Raw genomic sequence first — 20,853 nt, 5'->3', positions numbered from 1 at the left:
CTAAAATAGCAGATACTAGGAAGATCAAAGTAGGGAATATCTATACTTTATGCTTCAGTATTATTCATTGGTGGAGAGAAGGCAGAGTTAAAATATGAAGAGAAGAGATTTGCGAGTGTTGTTCATTTACGCCAGTGATGCCATTGTATATATGACAGATTTAGGGATCAATTTACTATAACAGTGATATTTTTAACAAATTGTAACAAATAAATGCAACTTGTACTGTTTATAAATCAAGAAATTATATTTTAATCGAATAAACCATCGCGCCAGAATCATTTTTTTTGTATTTTTACTGTATTTGTTTGTTTTAAATATTTATAATGGGTATGTAATTAATAATTATAACATACATTTTACTAAAAAAAAATTATACATAATATGAAACATGATCTTTTAAAATAATGATTTTTTATCAACGCAAGGCTTCTGGTTGGAAATAAGTAATTAACTTTGAAACTTTCTAAATATTTAATAATACAAATAAAAATAATTTTTTACATTAATAGTTTATATTATACACACATGTTAAAAGAACCTATCAAAAAACAAAATATTTATACATAATGATATCTTAACTGTATTATATTATAATCACTGTAATTAGGTACCGAAAAAATAATTTCACCCTACTGTTGTAATTTTTCAAACTATCCTGATCGATACTACGGTTTTGACTTCTAATCACTGCAAGTTTTTCTTTTTCTTTCTTTTCCACTTACATGTTGACTACCAAAATTGGTTCTTTTATTTGGCTTGGGTAGATTACAACTACTTGAGAAAAACTCTCCATGTATATCATTTTTTATTATACTCAAACTTTTATCAAAAACATGATTTGCTGGAAGTGTTTCATCTAAAATGTCTGGTAATTCTGATTCCAATGCCATAGATTCCAACATTGCCCAATGAACGTTTATTTTAGGGTTCTTAATCAGTGCTGGATAATAATTGATGGGCATGCTTTCACATATTTTCATACCTATTGAGATTTGTGTATCCGTTAACGACTCGTAGTCTTTTGTCGGTTCCATTGGTTTTACTGGTTTCAAACATTCAAGAAATGGCAAAAATATTACATGAAATCCTGATGGATGGTTTTGAGTACCCGTTTCATTCATAATTTCCGCTTGAGGTATCAGGACGGATAAATGAACTCTTCCTCCATTCCTAATTTTTAAGGAGCACATTATACATTTATTTTCTTCCAAGCAGCATTCAAGAAGAGTATTAAACATACGAGTGCTACTTTCAACTACATCATTATTAGGGCGAAGGAAGATGGAAGTTTTAAAATGGTACAATATCATAATATTTTCTTTATTTGTAAAACCAAGTAATCTAATACCAGGTTCTATAATACCACTTTTCAGAATTGTTAGGTCTTCGTTTTTAAATATTATTTTTTCATTTCCTAATTCCAAATATTTAGCCTGATCAGATTTATACATTAATTCATTAGTGTCTAGTGTAAACACTTGAGTATTACTAGTCAAAGGTTTATTAGTTTTTTTGTCCAGCTTTACTTTTGATGGCATTTTTAATTTTGTATAAAATTTGTACAATGCAGTAGATATATAAAAGTCATTATTAATAAAGAATTTTATTTTCGATACACTTCTACCATGTTTCAATTTGTCATTGATTTCCAACATAATATCATCTATACTTTCTAACCCATTGATGGGTTTGGAGATACTGTTAAACCTCTTAAGAAGACCTTCATAGAAGAGGTTCATGTTAAATGTTTTACCAATAGGTATAAGCTTAAAATCAATATTATTTTTAATAACATCATCAATTCTTGTTCTTAGATGGAATTGTTTTTTAGAATCCCCTATGTCAGGTAGGTCATTGCATGTAATGAGCATAATAGTACTACAGCTTTGATTTTCACTACATTTTTTTATAAGATAGTTACTATACCATACCGCGTCTGATAGTGGTGACAAAGGACATTGTCCAGTTTGAATGAGTTTACCAGTTAGCACATCATCAAGCTTTTTAATTAATTGAATATTAGGTTTTATTGGTTCGGATAACACATTAATGTACTTGGGACATTTTTTATTATCATCGTTTGTACCATATATCAATATACCTATTTTATCATTTCTGTTCTCTCTAATAAGTTTCAGAACTACTTTTTTACAAAGTGCAATACTTGTTGCAAAAAAAGTTGTGTTATTATAAGTATTGAGCATTGGTTTTGAAGCATCAATCAAAAATATGATATGTTGTTTTACAAACCATTTTTGTTTTTCTTCTTCAAAAGGTTCACTCTCCCATTCAATTGGGGATGAATATGATAAATTGTCCATCTTATCAAGAAATGTGTTATCTAAAAACAAATAAAATAAAAATATAAGTGTGAGATACAATACAAACAGAGTCATGTTTAACGGGAGGAGGCAAAAGGGGCAACTGCCCCCCGGCATCAACATTTTTTAATACCAATAATCTATAATTATAATAAACTATAATAATGGGACATATAAATTCTCCTATTCCCTTGTTGGTTCAAACAAAAATTTTATAGCATAGATTATTATACACCAATATGTTAATGTTTGGACCATGTTTGAAATAATAATTCTCAATCTGTGTTACTATTGTAATAGGTATAGTACACAAGTATTATATGGTAGTACTATACAGAATCTATAGTAAACTACTAAACTAATGTTACAGACCTACTAATTAACAATAATTTTTATTCAATTAATGATATTTCACAATAAAATTATGTACAAAATACAAATAATTAGATACCTCTTCAATAAGCATTTTCTGTAAATTTGAATATACCCTCTACTTGTGATGAGAGTAATATTGAATGCTAATTTCTCTCACCGCATACACTATTTAATGTCGTGGTATGTGGATAACTTATGTCTCGTAAATAGGTAATAAAAAAAAAGTAATTCTAATGCACTAAATAGGTACTACTTAATATTAAAATAAATATAAAATGCAAATATTTAATATTTATTAGATGTCAAACATCCTTTAATCTCTCATCCATCTACTTCGAAACATCCCAGATGACCCCAGAATGAATGGATGGATTTTTAGCCCAAGACCACAAACCATTAAATCTATTTTTATTTATTTACAATAAGTATTGATGATGTTGTTATACTCTATTCAGAATAAGATTGAACTGCTTTCGCGAATGCAGACTGAGCTGCCGAACAGTGCCTGATCCACTAGCAATGGCTATGCGTTCTGTGATTGAAATTTGGCCGACAGTCATCGTCAGCTGTCTTTGGGTGTTGGGCGCTTGTGCTCACCGATGTTCGGATAGTGGTAGGAATGCGCGGAAAAAACGTGTTTTGGTCGGCCGAGTGGTTCAATCTTATTCTGAATAGATTATAACATCATCAATACTTATTGTAAATAAATAAAAACAGATTGTTTAATAAATTATTGTAATAGAAAAAAGAGATGTCAAACACCCCCCACTGTCTATTTAAAAATAATGATTTAATTTTCATTATTTTGCTAAGGTATACTGTCGTGATAAATAAAAACATAGTGTAATATTTTCAGGAGTAAAATACTATGATCCATGATGAATGCCGAATGGCAATATTATTATACAGCATGATACATTCGACATACCTGTTTAGAATTTCAATACTTTCATATCCGACCAATCAATAGTAGCCCAATAACTCTTGATTTTTCTTGACGAATAAGATAAACACCAATATACAAATATGAAATGATACAATCGGTACACAAATTGAAAAAAAAAAACACCTGAATATCAATTAAAAAATATAATATTATACGAATCAACAGTTTGGTGGAAATTAATAAGTTATCTTCGTTCTTCATTTACCGCCTTTTTATTCTGGTGCCGATGATAAAGTTTTTATTTTTAATCAGTGCTGCCACCATGATTTAAGATACGTGCTGGACCATTATAGTTCAGGGCGGGCTGGCACCATAGAGTAATCCATGCACTATGTTCTATATGGAGCTGCACTCCTCCATTAAAAAGACTCTTCCATTAAACACTCCTCTTTTATTTGTATTGTTTAACACGTCTTGGCCAGCATAAAACATCGTTATCGAATGTTCTCACTTATGGCTTACGTGGGTGACGGGAAGAAGAGAACTCAGAGAAAAGAAAAAAAGGTTTAGTTTTCTTCTCCAAAAAAAAAAACGGAATCATAGTAGTGGTATCCACGTTGCGGCCAAGTCTAGCTTATGCCTCATTCAAAAACTGGCCAAGTGTTGGAAAATACAAATAAAAGAGGAGAGTTACTTTTTGATGTAGGAGTGCGGCGAGGTTATGAATTGAAAATAGCAGACTTGGCCACAATGTAGATTTCACTACTTTGCTAGGCAGACTTTTTTGGGAGGGAGTTTGGAACTTGGACTTTTTTCACCGTTAGGTTTATTGTTGGGATTATTACCTATATTAGAATGTATTGCAGTAAAAATATGTAAAATGTTTCGACTATCCTATAGGCACTAAAGATTATTGTTGTTTATACTAAGTAGTTTATAGTGATATAACAAATATATTGAATAATATACCTAGGTAATTTAGATTAATAAAAATAAACACCAAAAACAGAATTTAATCCTATGAATTTTCGATTTTTTATACTAGGTAGTAAAATATAATCAAACAAAAAAAAGCTGTTAAGAATAAATGATGGATTGTAGTCGCATATTACGATCATTAACATTCATATTATATAATATACGATTTTATCTTTTTTTTATTAAACTTAATATTACTATTATAGTATAATATTATCAAAATAAAATCATTTTTTTGTGGGTATGGACATCATTTTCTAACAATTTAAATTTTGTAAGTTTAGTTTCGTATTCTCCTATTCTAACTGCAGAGTTTGAGACCCTGACGGGACCCTGTGTGACGACGCCACTCGTTAATGCGGACCAGCAAAAAACGGTGGTAATAACGGGAAAAACGGCGAAGCCCGGACGCCGTTCGAATGTTCGATAATATGGTCGCGCATTAAAAAAAAATGTCGGTCGTGTATTGTGCTGAGGATGTGCGAAGTGCCGATAAATGCAGCTGGTGCTGTTGTGTACAGTTTATGTACCTATCATATATAATAGGTACCACCTACGACTCTTGTTAAAATGTTAAACTATTATTGTATACAGAATTGTTATAACATGTTTATGTAAAAATTTATTAACCCGATTATTAATCAAGTGCTTTAAATATACAAAAAATGTTAAATATTATTATTAATGTATAATATTATTATTACAATATTATTGTACATAGAATTTTTATATGTTTATGTAACAATTAATTGACCTGATTATTGATCAAGTGCTGTAAATCTATTGTAATGATTGATAAAAATAAATGTCCGTGTTGAATAATTTAATTGGTTTCAATTTTATGTAATATTAACAAATGGCAAAACGTTATAATTATTGTAGAGTTGAATAGATTCAAAAGAATCTATAGATGAAAAATGAGGGTGAGAACTGAGTATGCTTGGCTAATCACCCTGTATATGTATTAAATATTTTTTTAGTAGCAAATTTTGAGATTTTTTAAATGAAAATAAATACCTAGTATCACCACACTAGCTATACTACCGATACGAAACACTTGAAGTCATCTATAATTTCATATTTATATTTTATTTTTATTTATACTTATTTCATCTTTTTATCTATGTATGGAGAACTCCAATGTTCATGTGACGGACTAATATATAGGCATTACTTACTTGTCTATGTACATAGGTATCTTATAATATTAACTTAGTCCGTGGTTCAAGTCCGTTTATGTTACTTAGATTTTTTAAAGGAAATAGCTTATTTTGACGCCTCGATCAGCGCTATACTATTTATTTAAATGGCGATCTATACGTTGGTAGGAAAAAAATTGGATGTTACTTTTTACGAACTCAGGTGTTGGCGGCATACCTGTTGATGACTTTTTAATACAAATTTTACTTTTCTGAAGAATGAAGAAAGATTTCTGAGCGAACTTCAAAACTAAGCAAGATAGGTAACGGCACCGTCGAGTAAAAAACTTTCAAAAATGTTAGTTTTAACTGTCAAAGGGTTATGGGACTGAAAACAGTTTTTAGAACGACGTTTATGTTACTTAGATTTTTAAAAGGAAGGATTGGTTTGATGCCATAAACTGCGCCCACACCATTTATTTAAATGGCGATTAAGGGGCCTCACTACCACGTCTTTTTTTTGTCAAAAACTACTGTTTCTAATTCCAACGATACGTGTCGACAATTATCACGATATTGATTCTGAAAAAATATTCGGATTTTCCGTAATATACACAACGGAACGATTGTAATTTAAATTGCAATACAAATTTAAAAAAATTCAGACTTTCCAACTTAAATATTTAGTTATCTAAATACAATTTTAAAATTCTCTCGACCCTCGTACATGTTGTGGAAAAAAAGAATGTTTTGTCAGAATGCCAATCGAGGTAATCGTTTGCGACGTATTGTTGGAATTAGAATCGTATGTCTGAGTGAAAAATAAACTTTTTTTCATGATCACAATATTACATACTGACATGTGTGTGCGAGAGCCCTCGCTCCTCGCCATACCGCTACAATGGACCCGCATGGACGCCACACACACACTATAATATAATATAATAATATAATATAAATATTATAATAATCATTTACGACTAACCCATATAGATCTCGGGTGGTGACGACGAGATTAGAAATTGCCTAAATGATTCTCCTTAAATCAATGACATAGCGAGGCCCCTTAAAAAGGATTTCAGAGAGAACTTCAAAACCAAGCTATAGATAGTTTGCGGCACCGTCGAGTAACAACAGGGTACTAACATACATTTGACATTGGTTAATATAATAATATGAATATAATGTGGGTAAGTAGGTTCATTATTCGTTGCATACTTTAAATACTTTGATTGCATCTTGCAGAACAGGGCTTATTCTAGAGCGCAGTTGGGCTTATTTTGCGTATTTGGAAAAGCTAGATGCGCACTTGAACGCCACTGCAGTATTCACATATTATTGTATCACATTTTTAAATATTTTAAATATTAATTTTTATTATTCTTACCTACAGTTTACTAATATGGTCAATATAAAAGTAAGTTGGAAAATATATAAGAAAAAATCTAAACTTTTTTTACATTTACGTCAATTTAAACAACGATCACTATAATAATAATAATAATTTATATTCATATTGTAATTCGTTTTACGATAAGTATGATTTCTTCAAAATTTGAACTTAAAATGTCTGTACAAAATAACTGTGTATTTATACATTGTTCACATTGTTTGGTTACAGTATGAACTGTTTATGAGAATCGTTGTTTTAAATTTTCAATCCTTAGCTATAATTGTAAATGGTTTATCAGAAATGCAAATTTCCACAGACTTTCAAATCCAAGAAATCGAAGATCATATAAAAACATAAGCAAATAATTTCCACTGCTCTCTTTCATAGTTATTAAATTATTGTAAATATGTAGATATTAGAATATTATTAATCACATTGTTACTTTTGTATATCTTAAATTACCAATTGTTAATCATCCTTAGTACTTAAAAATATTTTTAATTATCATGTTATACCTGTTAAAACTAATAAGTACATTGCCAAATATCCCTAGATATAGATAGCCTTAGGCTAGGAATGTCTTAGTTTAAAATAAAAATAAACTACAGTTTACAGTTATAATAATAATTTCAAATTAGTTATACGTTTTAAAAAATTGTCAATACAAACATAAATTACTAGTCAACATTTATAATAATAATAATTTCAAATAAGTTATACATTTTAAAAAATTGTAAGTTTAACATTGTCATGTTGTAAATCATCATATATATGTCAAATAAAATAAATCAAATGACAGAACAGTAATTAATGTTTAAATTTAAATTAAATATTATTTAAAAGTAAGAATGATCAAACATTGGTGCAGTACTTATAGTTAAAACTTCAGTTGAATTTTTCAATGACTCTCTAATTTGTGTACCCTCAATTGATGATAGAGTTGGATGTTGATTTGCAAAAAATCTTGCTGGCGGTTCAATTTTTCTTTTCTTTGTCAATTGTAAGTTTGATGTTTTCTTAAAATCTATTTCTTTTCCTAACACTGTCAATATATTATTGCACTGTTTAATAATATACATTTGATCAACTTCATTCATATTTGTACGGCTATGCATATCAAGTATCATTTCAAGTTTGTGTTTAATTTCTTCGTTGTTTTTCTTTATATTTTCATTTTGCTTCGATTCTTCTTGTTTTTGTAAAAATCCATTATCAACAGCTAAATCACATGGTAATGGAAAAGACTGGTTTTCATTTCGTACTGTTTCTGAATCTGTTACAGTCTGTTGTTTAGCACATGCATGAATATGTTTACAAATGTTAAAATAAATAACATTATTCGTGCAAGTACATTTATAAGTGTGTACACATATTTTACAGTCATTACAACGTAATAGACAATCACATGATAATGTTGTTTTTTCGACTAAATATTGAGTATGTATGTCTTTCTCAGAATTAACCAACCAATTACCATTAACTTCAACAACCATATCTGGTGTAATTTTTGTACATTTATTGTGAGCTGCAATAATTTGTGTCAGTTTATTAGACATGTTTTGTTTTGAAATTTTAATGATTTTTTCAAAACTTTTGTCTCTCACCAATGACATGGCTTTGACAATAATTTTAGATAATGGAGTATCATCTTTACTAAATTGTGTTTGATTTCTTAAAAAAGGTGGTCGTATTTTTATTTTAGAGCAATAAACTAAAGAGTGCATTATTTGGGCAAGTTGGGGGATCATTAAATTATAGGTTAAACGACAAGTTTCAGATGTTACATCATTAAATAAGATACTTAGAATAGCAAATGATAGACCTTGTTTTAATTTTAAAAATACCATTATAATACGCTCTTTTAAATTAAGTCTATGTGTTCTTTTATCAGAAAAATATTGTTTGTGTAAATCAATTATTTCATTTAAAACATTAAAAGAACAAATTCCTGTCATGGTAATTAATTTTTTATTGTTATCTATTAAAGAAATGAATGAAGTTAAAAGGTCACCACTTGACACTTGTGTTCCGTTGTCTTGTGTAGTTTTAAGTTGATTGGTAATAATATTGGTAACTGTTAAATCATTGATCTGGTTGGATTTCAAACTGTCATCGTCCATTTGAATTGATGTTGAAGAGTTAATGTTCAAATTCTCATCATGACACTATAAATCAGATTAGAAAATATGTAAACCTCTATAGTGGGTATAAAAATAAACTAATTTCTTACTTCATCCTCAATTTGGTCTTGAGATACTCTTTTTTTTGGAGATGATCTCTTTTTTGGTGAAGACAGTATCACTGAGGATTTGGGTAAATTTATAGAAGGAACTGCAAAAGGCCTAAGACGTTGACGTATTCTATTGAATCCTCTTAAAGAACTCAATGGAGCTACAAGGTCATTACTTGACACTTGTGTTTCGTTGTCTTGAATAGTTTTAAGTTGATTGATAATATTATTGGCAACTGTTAAATCATTGGTCTGATTGGATTTCAAACTATCATCGTCCATTTGAATTGATGTTGAAGAGCTAATGTTCAAATTTTCATCATGACACTAAAAATCAGATTAGAAAATATGTAAACATTTATGGTGGGTATAAAAATTAACTAATTTCTTACTTCATCCTCAATTTGGTCTTGAGATACTATTTTTTTTGGAGATAATCTCTTTTTTGGCGAAGACAGTATCACTGAGGATTTGGGTAAATTTATAGAAGGAACTGCAAAAGGCCTAAGACGTTGGCGTATTCTATTGAATCCTAGATTATCAATTTGTTTTAATACAACTTATTAACTAAATATAACAAGTGATCGAATATTTCAAAAATTGATTAGGTACATAATAACATACCTGGCATGTAATCATTTGGAGTAAAGTGTTTTGAACACACTAGTAATTGCTTTTTTGTTAATGCTTCTTTAGATAGCTTTAACTTGACAGTCCAAATGCTGCGACGATTTACCAATTCTTCAATCCCAAGGCTATTTTTCCATAATATTTTTGGTTCGTTTGAATTTGGCAATCGGTGGAAACTTATACACCCATCAGTTAAATAAAAACTTTTACATCCATAAACATCGCAATAGTTATGGCTTTTCTTTATCTTTTTCTTATTCTCTTGATCTGTCATTTCTGAAAATTTAAATTATAATATTATGTAATAATAATATAAGTAGTTATTGATTTACCACAGAAATTTAAATGGTCTATGTACAGTGGCGGACTGGAAGAAAAAAATAGCCAGGGAAAATCATAATTTAAGAGGCCCTCAGTATACTAATGGCCCTTTTTATAATATATATATATTTTTTTTGTAAACACAATTTAGCTTATAAATTTTTAAATATTTTAATTAATTGCTAAAAAACAAAATAAAATAACTATTGTACATTTGTTAGTTAAAGTATATCTCAAGTAATTGTTATGTATGTAATTTAAACTACAATCAATTTGATTTTAATAAGAAAGTTTATCATTTAATAAATCACTTTTAGTTTTTAACATATTAATAATATCATCATTATCTATACTAAATAAAATATTTTTTTCCACTGTCATCATTATAAATGCGTCCAGTTTTTCTTCACCCATTGAATTTCTCAGACGAGTTTTAATTATTTTTAATATAGAGAAAATGATCTTTCGCATGCTACCTATATTAATAATTTTAATAGAAATTCAGTTAGATCTTTAAAATAAAATACATACAAATTATTGGAACATTCTAACTGTATACTTACTTGAGTACACGGTAATGTCAATAATTATTGATAAGCCACGGTCAAGCAATTATATGCATTACTATATAAATGATACTTTAAAAGAACATCTGGGTTTTTATGTTTAATATAACATACTTATTACTTATTAGATTTAGATAATATTTGAATTTATAATTTCACAATAACAATATTAATAAATATATATTTTATACGAGCAGCGGCCCACCGGTAAATTTCCCGGTATCCCGGTCGTCCAGTCCGCCACTGTCTATGTACTATCATAGTCCGTAACTATACCTATGTTAATTCTAAATATTGTAAGAACTTACCATGCACGTCTAACTCCATAATTCTATTTAGAAAATAAGAATGTATAACATGGAACAACTAACGATTGAGTACGTCAAGTAAGATGAAGTATGTAGACTTTTAACGAATTAAACAAAATAAAACAGTGTTTAATACTTTAATATCAATCAGTAGTAAACTAGGTTCTGTTATACTAGTATAATTATTTTTTTGTGGCATTTGTCAGTTTCAGTATATAATTCTATACATTTTGCTATGAGATATAAATGAAATATTATAATATTGTCATTTGAAATTTTTCAAATAATTTATATTATCATCGATATGAAATATTTAATTGATAACGTTACCACGCCGCCCGGAGTCCAGTCACCTGATTTGGCCATAACCACGGTTTAAGATATACTGGTTACACAACTTTATGAAATTAAATGGGGACCTTCTCATAATTGAATGTGATAAGAATGAAGAACTAGTGAGCGCTCCTTGTGGGAAATCTTTGAATCAATAAAGACGTCGACATGACAATTATTGATGATTGTATAAAGAATAATATTATTACAATGTTACTATTAATTATTAAATATTAATACTATCCTTCACACCGTTTCACTGTGATGCTCCAACTGTGGTCTGTACTATGTACTCTTCAAGTACTCTACTAACTTATTGTATTATTTTTCTATGCTCTACGATTTATAGTATATCAGTAGTTGCCATACTTAGCTGCCTAGTATACTATATATCATTGACCTATAAACTAAGTTATAGGTTTGTGCTATATATTCTTCCCCCGTACTTAAGACATGTCTCCGAATTCTGAGGATCATAATCTTATAAACTATATTAAACGATAAAAATAGGCAATGTTAGGTACCATGATTCAAGGATATTAAGTATTAGAGCACCAGTCCTTGGTCACTAGTGAGATTACTAACATTTAATAGTAGATACAAGATGTAGTCATTAAGAGTGACGGTTTATAAAAAATAAAACAAGTAAATTAGAAAATAAAAATAAATTATTTAGTATAGTATAATTTATTATAAGTATGTACAGATATGTTTAAAGAATAAAACAGTTTTTTTTTTATCTATTATTTTTTTTATTCTCTTGATTTTTTTGTGTTAACTGTAAAATCTTAATGCGCTTTTGCTTTCTCGGAGAGTAATAACTTTCAACTGGTTTAGTATGTTTTAACTTTAATAGTTTTTGCCTCATGGAATAATACAGTATCTTTCACAAATTACAAATACAACTAACAGAAACAAACAAATGTCAAATTTATTAAAATCATAAAATGTATAACCAATGTATACATTCTAAAATTTTTATTTTGGCGGCGTTTTCTCTAATCATTATTATTTGCCGGTGTTTGATAGTATGATCACAAATCACGGGATGGGGACAGTTGGGTCCCGTGATAAGAATTAGATAACAATAACAATAATACTTATAGACTATTATAGTGCCTTAACATGGTATACTATTAGGATAGTTTTCGGGTTTGCCGCTAGGGTTCACTACAATCTAGTTCTACGCGAGACTTATCGCAAGACATATAGAACGGTCCATGTATCATAAGCAATTTAATTGTGGAACCAGTATATCTTAAACCATAGAACAATAAAAAAAAAAATTATAATTAAAATTTTAATGCTTAAAACGTGGCCATAACACACGACAGTCGTGTCTGAGCCCTGGTAATCTATTATACTATCTATAATATACTAAATAGTAATATTACCATATCAGTTGGAGTAATGGAGTGCACGACTTGGGTGTTTAGGACATGTTAGCAGTAAGTTATATATAAGCTTTCAAATCATTTAAAACGTCTAACACTCAAACGTGTCATTCGGAAAACAAACAAAAGCTTCCCAGTAACTTTGGTATCTTAACAGGTTTCCGAGTGGGTGGTACAAAATTTGTCTATAGATAAGAACTTTATAATATTTTATCATTGTTCTTTGATATTGTTATTTGTTGTCTGTTCAACCCGATCCCGAATGTCTACGACGGACGATTGGAATTTTTTTTTCAAAAGTTCATTATTATTTATTTAGTATTTACGAAATCAAACGATTAAAAAAAATAATTTATTCTAGTACTTACAACTGAAAAGGACCTAAGTGATTGGAAGCAGTCCTATTCACACACTTAATGCCTACTTACCTGATTTATAGTGTTTGTCGTCTGTTAACTGATTCAGTTTGTTAATCGTTATAATTCGGTAAGTAGAAGATATTTTTTTAAAACCGATTTAAAGTAGTAATTTTCAAGAGTGGACACTATGTACCAGTTTAAATGCAGTGGCTGTTTTTTTTTTTCAACATTTGGAGTAGTAAAAAAGCTCATCAACTCGTTGTACACTGCACTAGCAGTATGAATTGTGATGAGAATATTTTTTACATTCTCCTGTAGTATTTCAAGAGTATCCAACGAATAAATTAACAACTTAATTATACACTCTTAAGAGATCACCCATGATTTAAGTTATGCATATTGACGAATTTTGGTCGAACTTTGAACAGACCACTAAATTATTTTTGGTCAAAACAGTCCAAAAGTGAATAAGATGTAAAAAGCATTATGATTATATGATACATTTGTGTTTGAATTTTAGCTGGTATGCAGGATGACAAAACATTTCCTGAACCACCAGTGGAAAGTAGTACGACAGTTTTAAAGAACTCCATATCGATAAAACATTTTGTACCGAAAGTTGGATTATTGCATCACAGGGAATCTCTGCAACTGATACTATGTAAACCCAAATTAATGCCGTTGAAATCCATGACATTGGAAAAATTACAAAAGATGCAATCCGAAGCAGAAAATAAGTTGTCAAATAGATGATTAAATAAGTTTCAATATGACCGTGGGAATATTTAGCGCTGAAGTTATATTTGCTTTTATTTTAACTACGGTGCTACTTAACCGTTATGGCAATTGGAAAACTCAAAATATTGTTGTTACAACAGCCGTGCTCATTGCTTGGTATTTTTCTCTTTTAATCATCTTTGTTCTTCCCATTGATATATCTTTGGTAAGTTCTTAGATTATTAAAAACTTAATATTTCAGTGTTAACTTACATTTAAATTTAAAAAATATTCTTTCAATTTTGATATCTATAACTTAATGAAAATATTAATCTGACTGAATGATATATTTGTATACAGTATTTATATAGGGAGTTGACATTAACATATTTAATACATAATTATTATTTTGAATTCCAGGCAGCTTATCGTAAATGTGTTCAAGATGGGCATAACCATAACGATAATACTACAAATTCTAGTCATGAATTATCAGCCTGTAATAAACCCTGGAGTTATGTGCCAGAATCTACTCTACCAAAAATGTGGAGAGTTGTTTATTGGACTTCCCAATTTCTAACATGGTATGTAGTCGTATAGCACATAAGATTCAGAAAATTCTTGATAGGTATGCTGAACATTTAATAATTTAAAATCTTTAATACTTGCTTGATACACATTAAAAATAATTATTGTGAAATGTTGTTATTACCTTAAAAATTATTAAACCATTAAGGGTTGATATATATTTTTAAAAATAATTAAACCAATTCATTTTAACTGAAAAAAAATAACATATTTGACATTATTAAATATAATAGCAATAATTATTATCATTTTTATTAATAAAACAATGTAAGGTATTAGTATGACTGAGAGGATTTGTACGTAATATTTATTATTATTACATAATCAGTATAGCAATAATAATCTAAGCAATTTTTGTATTTTAGCTAATTTTTTTAAATTAGGTAAGCTTCACCTATTACAAAAAATATTATTGAAGTATGAAACTTCTGCTGTACACTGAGTTTTTATAGTATTTAAATTATTTGAAAACAATTTTATTATTGATAAAGCTTACACATGATACTGAAATTACCTCATCAATAAATGTTGTAATAAGTTAATCAATTCAAACAGATTGATTACATAAAACATTTTAAGAGCAGTTTTGTTATATCTAGTTTGTCAGTATTAGATACAGATGATAGTTGATCTTTCACTGATTTACTCTAAATAGTTACAAGAGTTAAAAATTATAAGTATTACTCCAAAACACTTCAAACTGTCTTGAATTCTATTGAACTTTCTTATACTGTTATTGATTCTACTGTAATTCTATTTTTACAATTTATATTATTTATTTAATGCTTGGTTTTTATAATATTATGCTTGCAATATGTTAAATGTATAATATGTATAGTTAATAGTTATTTAAATTTGTATATGTTTAGGTTTATTATGCCAGTTATGCAATACTATGTGAAGTCTGGGGAATTTACATTGAAGGACAAATTAAAAAATGCTGTTAAAAGCAATACACTCTATTATAGTACATTATTATTAATTGTTACAATACTTATAGTTTACATAGCTCTTAAGCCAGGAGTGCATTTAGATTGGTAAGTATAAATTTTTTTACAAATGTTAGATAATACGGAACAATAAATAATAACAGTATTATGTAAATTACAAAACTAATAACTAATAAAATAATTAGTAATTATTATAATATGATTTAAATATAAGGTTATGAAAGTATTTTGATTTAAAATTATCAATAATTTATGTTTATTTTAATACAATTTAAAATGTTATACTGACTATAAATTATTAAAAAAAATAGGTCGTTTGCATATTTGTCTTACAAATATTAATTTCAATTTCATTGGGATCCCAGCAAGTTTTTTTTAACTTTACTTAAACATTAATAAGAGTAATTTACAACTCTGTTAAATTTTAGCTATTTCAACATTTTAGAAAATATTTTTTTGTTATTTATATTAAAATATTTTTATTTTTATTTCTTTTAGGCAAAAATTAAAAGCTATCGCATCATCTGCTAGCAATACATGGGGATTGTTTCTATTAATATTATTGTTAGGTATTGCATTAGTGGACATTCCAAGAGAATTATGGCGGTCTAGTCAAATTGATTATACATTGAGAAAAGTATACTTCAAACTGTCAAAACTCAATACAGAAAAGTTAGAATCCGAAGGAGCTTTAGAAGATGTTCTTGAAGTACTTATTACCTATATATTATTATATTATTTTATATTAAATACGAAAAACAAACTAAAATTTGGAATTCTTAAATTAGTCAATTAAAAGTGTTAGTATCAGTATGAGTCCAAATGATCCGTTGTATGATTGTTTTCAAATAATTTTGAAAAAAGTTCCCGAGGATCAACGAGATTTTTTGAAAAATGTGCGGTCTAATTCAAGGAATCATACAACACCTTCAATTGGCATGCTAACTCGACTTCATAAACAAGTAATACAAGAAAAAAATATTATATTATAAATTTATAAATAATGATAATAATGAGCTTAATACAAGTTAAGTTTTGTGAGAATTAATAGCCTAATGTTTTGATCGAATGATGTACATAATGCTAGACCTAATTTGCTGGGACACCATCGAAAATTATTGATTGGTTGTGTTGATATTAACTGATTTTGAATCAATTGTAATTTTCCTGGATTTGTTATCTTGTCACCATCAGATTCAGTTTTATATCTGTCTTCAGGATACATATATTTCCACAAGTATATTGAACCGTTTCCTCCAGTAGTGGTAAAAATTTCTCGATGTTGTGGTAGATGTCTGACAGTCCAAATGGTATGTTTGTGTACATTATTTTTTATGTAACCAAAACCTTTTGTAGGATGTTGAACTTTTATATCAAATACATAAAAATGCGATTCAATTGTTGTGGCTATAAGTTTATTCATTTTAATGTCTCTTCTGTCAAATTCTAGACTGCAAACTCCATTTGATACATTGGTTTCCCAGCGTAATGCCATTGCTCTTAAGTCTAACATTTTTATGTCACCATTATCATAACCGGCACAAACAATTCGTTCTTCTGAATTGTAAGCATTTCCAAATGCCACTGTCCAACAATCTCGCTTTGTAGCACCGATTGCAGTTTCCATTTTTGCAACTGGTAGTTTTTCTCTTGGATCCCATATTTTCACTGAACCATCCTTTCCACCTTAAACAGTTATTTTCATTAATCAGCAAAAACACAGTTTAAGTTCATAATAAACAATATATATAATACGAGTATTATAATACCTGTCACTAATTCAGGAGCTCCGCATCCAATTCCAAGTCCACCAATACCATCAATACAATATATAAGGCCTTGATGAGCTTTTACAGAATATAGTGACTTAGCTGAATACTCCAAGTCCACAATCTCCAAGTCACCTTCATAGTTTCCAACTGCCAAGTGCCTTTTATTACTAGAACTTGATTGAAAAGTAGCACATTCAATGGCAACAGATTTCTCATACTCTTGAATAGTTTGAATGTCATTATCATCCAATGCATAAATATTTATAACACCTTTCAAGTTTGGTTTGCCACCAACAGCTGTGAACTTGGCTGAGTTGTGAATCCATTGACAATCTTTCAACTGATAATTGACAGACTTCTCCCTGTGAATAATAATCTGAGACTTGCTTAATTTACTCATTTTTCTAACTTATGATTTCATTTGAGTAAAATATTCAAGAAGAAATTATAATGAGTGATATATTATAAATATTGTTGCTATGGTTACTTATGAATTGTATGAGACATCAATGAAGCACCTTTAAGTATGTACCTAGTACAATTGCTAGTGATATCAGATGTATGTATCTATTTTGTTATAAGTCTTCAATTAAATATATTTGTATGAAAAAAAGTTTTTGTTTTATAATTAAATAGTTACATTATAGAATTCTTTTTTTATTTTATTAGTTTTCAACCAAAAGTTATTATACCTCAACAATTATTCAATGCATATAAAATAAAGATATAATAGTTGATCTTATATTAATATATATTGTTATAGTTGATTGTTGCTGTGCATATGTATCATCGTACTGAGACACAGGGCAGCTTAATGCTCGAAAAAGCTATTTTCTTAGAAGACATTAATTCAAACATGACATCTAGAGAACGAAAGTTTAAAAAAATGTTCAATAAACCTTCAAAATTGAATAGTTATGCAGATACGTCAACGATTGGTGAATTTAAATTAATTTGTTAATTATTATTTTTTTCTCATATTAAATTTATTTTTAAATTTATCTATGTATTATAATTGTTTTATACCAAAAGCAACTTCAAGATATGGGTTACTTATTATTATAATCAAATCCATATTTAATTATGTCTATTTTATACATAATATTAAATTTGTTATTTTTTAGAGTGGTATTGGTGGTGTCGTTTACACCCTATGATGCTTCAAGTTTTATCGGTGATTACTGGCATGCTATCAGTTGTTATTGTGTGGTCTGAAATGACATTTTTCAAAAAACAACCAGTGCTCTCTATTTTTGCTCTCATGGTCAATATGGCAAAACAAAACAATGATTATGTTATGATACAGGTAAAGTAAAATATAACTTTCATTTAAAATTGTGTGTAAATGTTGATTTTTAATTTCAACCAAATTATTATTACCAGGTGTTATCTACATTGTCCATTGCTTATTTGGCATATTGTACATATTCAACAATATTTAAGATAAAATTGCTTAACATATACTACCTAGCACCTAACCATCAAACCACTGAAAGCAGCTTAATTTTTTTTGGATTGTAAGTATTTTCCCAGTTGAATTTATTTGAATTGTAATCATTAAATATTACCATTATAGGTTATTGAGTCGTCTAACATCACCAATGTGTTTAAATTTCCTTGGACTTATTCACATGGATAGTCATGTGATAAAGAGTCGTATTCTTGAAACTGATTATACTCAGGTAGAAATTTGTTATTTCATTTGGATATAGACTAAAATAGTAAAAATTAATCGTGTGGGTAATAATCAAATGTTAGAGCAAAAATAAATGATAATTATGAATTTTAAAACAAGCAAGAAGCCAATAATAAAAAAATATAAGTCATTCTTTAATACACATTTGCTTGTCTAACTTAATAACAGTCTTGTAATGTTTAAAAATGTAACATATTATTGTATTAACATGTTGATTGCTATGGTCACTCAAATATGTATTATCGGTATGCCAACCATATTTTTGAGTGTCATTCACAAATTAGTGTGTACTATTTTATTTGAAAAAACATTAAAAAATATATAAAAAAAAAAAAATGATTACTGCTACCCCGACCAACTATGGCCACTAGTGGTTAAAAATGTATACAATTTAAGAATTACAGATGACTGCCAGCGGTCACGTCATAACAGTCAACATGTTAAAATAATGATTAATTCCTTTCTTCAGACTATTAATACTTAAATTTTTTTTTAATTATAACTAAGAAATATGCTTACTTATTTTGTTTTTGTTCTTATTAGTTTATGTCACTTAGGTTGATATGCTCACAGTTTTTCATTCGCTTTTTTGACTGAATACCAATAATTTGAAACTTTTTTTTAACTTGAGTTAATTTTACTTTAGATAATGGGACATATGGATGTTATTACAATTATCAGTGATGGTTTCAATGTATACTTTCCAACCCTTATACTTGCTGTATGTTTAGCAACTTATTTTAATGTTGGAACAAGAATATTGTCCATATTAGGATTTCCTCAGTTTTTAGAAGATGATGATTTGGTTACCGATTACATTCAAGAAGGGCGTTTGTTAGTGGTTCGAGGTAGATTGTTTAATGTCATACTGAAAGCTATTAGTTCATACTCTAACTATTTGTTTTGAATTCAGAAAAAGAAAGGCGTGAGCGTAAAATACGAGGTAACGAAATGCGTCGTAAATATAGAGAAAGGTCTCTACCAAATGCAAATGAGGAGGTCGAAGAAAGTATGTATAACATAATACAGTGATTCCTAACCTTTTTTTACTCAACGCCCCTTTAGATCCCCTCCACTGTATTTTTATATACTAAATTCTTAAATTTAACACCCCCCTTAAAAATCCCACAAGGGGGCGGTACCGCCCACGTTGGGAATCACTGACATAATATTACTATAACAAAATGTTAATGATCAATAATAAATTATAAGGAGTTCCACCATCTCGGAAAGACAACATGAAATCATACTTGTTGGATAATGCTGATCCCATTGATCGATCCTATCACAGCTACAGTACGAATGATACTCATGAAGTAGAAAGACAGTTGCCCAATGTGAGTACAAGACCTAACAGTACGTGGGAGCCTCCAAGGAATATATTTAGTGATTTATAATTTTACGTGTAAAAAATTATTATAACCATATGTTTGTATGAAATGCATTGCCATAAATATTTTCTGTATGTTGAATTCTCTGTACTGTAAATATGGAACGCAATAAGGTCTATGAACCTATAAACTCGTCCTACTATTGATTTTGTTTTCATTATTCTGTATTATAAAAATAATACATAGATTCATTCTTACTAAGAATTTTATTTTTGTTAATATGATTTCAATGAAAATGTATCTAATAATGGAATTAAAATAACAGGGGACGGCCTCCAAAAAGGCTACATTTTTCAATGCATAAATTATATACAATGCGTGTTCCATATTTTACAGTTCAGTGGTTGGATTTGAATCTGTTAAGATTCAAGTAATTTCTATTTTAAATGTATTATTATTTTTCTTCTGATTACAATTTGTAAACAATTTTAATACTTACCACATATATTATACTATTATATGAAAATATCTGTTTTTAATAAAATATATTAGATTAAAAAGAA

At 28.5% G+C, this 20,853-nt stretch overlaps 4 protein-coding genes across 4 annotated transcripts; 1 reads left to right on the top strand and 3 right to left on the bottom strand.

Annotated features, from left to right (window-relative positions):
* Nucleotides 1-220: 220 nt before the first annotated feature.
* LOC132940511 (X-ray repair cross-complementing protein 6-like) lies at nucleotides 221-3,848 on the bottom strand. Its single transcript, XM_061008165.1, has 2 exons — nucleotides 3,628-3,848; nucleotides 221-2,344 (listed from the first exon to the last, which is right to left on the bottom strand). The coding sequence occupies exon 2, from the start codon at nucleotides 2,322-2,324 to the stop codon at nucleotides 684-686; it is 1,641 nt and encodes a 546-aa protein (XP_060864148.1). The 5' UTR covers nucleotides 2,325-2,344; nucleotides 3,628-3,848; the 3' UTR covers nucleotides 221-683.
* A 3,855-nt stretch (nucleotides 3,849-7,703) lies between these two features.
* On the bottom strand, nucleotides 7,704-11,681 carry LOC132940913 (uncharacterized). Its single transcript, XM_061008716.1, has 5 exons — nucleotides 11,151-11,681; nucleotides 9,950-10,231; nucleotides 9,718-9,857; nucleotides 9,326-9,652; nucleotides 7,704-9,260 (listed from the first exon to the last, which is right to left on the bottom strand). The coding sequence occupies exons 1-5, from the start codon at nucleotides 11,167-11,169 to the stop codon at nucleotides 7,932-7,934; spliced, it is 2,097 nt and encodes a 698-aa protein (XP_060864699.1). The 5' UTR covers nucleotides 11,170-11,681; the 3' UTR covers nucleotides 7,704-7,931.
* A 2,180-nt stretch (nucleotides 11,682-13,861) lies between these two features.
* On the top strand, nucleotides 13,862-20,853 carry LOC132941312 (LMBR1 domain-containing protein 2 homolog). Its single transcript, XM_061009320.1, has 12 exons — nucleotides 13,862-14,179; nucleotides 14,374-14,537; nucleotides 15,411-15,578; nucleotides 15,990-16,200; nucleotides 16,280-16,453; nucleotides 18,027-18,201; nucleotides 18,388-18,569; nucleotides 18,647-18,780; nucleotides 18,840-18,945; nucleotides 19,606-19,807; nucleotides 19,873-19,968; nucleotides 20,172-20,853. Exons 1-12 carry the CDS (start codon nucleotides 14,006-14,008, stop codon nucleotides 20,354-20,356), a joined length of 1,971 nt encoding a protein of 656 aa, XP_060865303.1. The 5' UTR covers nucleotides 13,862-14,005; the 3' UTR covers nucleotides 20,357-20,853.
* LOC132941313 (dynein axonemal assembly factor 10) lies at nucleotides 16,298-17,663 on the bottom strand. The gene is made up of 2 exons (XM_061009321.1): nucleotides 17,261-17,663; nucleotides 16,298-17,177 (listed from the first exon to the last, which is right to left on the bottom strand). Exons 1-2 carry the CDS (start codon nucleotides 17,661-17,663, stop codon nucleotides 16,510-16,512), a joined length of 1,071 nt encoding a protein of 356 aa, XP_060865304.1. The 3' UTR covers nucleotides 16,298-16,509.

The sequence above is a fragment of the Metopolophium dirhodum genome, chromosome 3, assembly GCF_019925205.1.
Source record: "Metopolophium dirhodum isolate CAU chromosome 3, ASM1992520v1, whole genome shotgun sequence".
Taxonomy (NCBI): Eukaryota; Metazoa; Arthropoda; class Insecta; order Hemiptera; family Aphididae; genus Metopolophium; species Metopolophium dirhodum.
The sequence above is the reverse complement of the archived record's forward strand: the minus strand, read 5'-3'. Positions and strand labels throughout refer to the sequence as shown.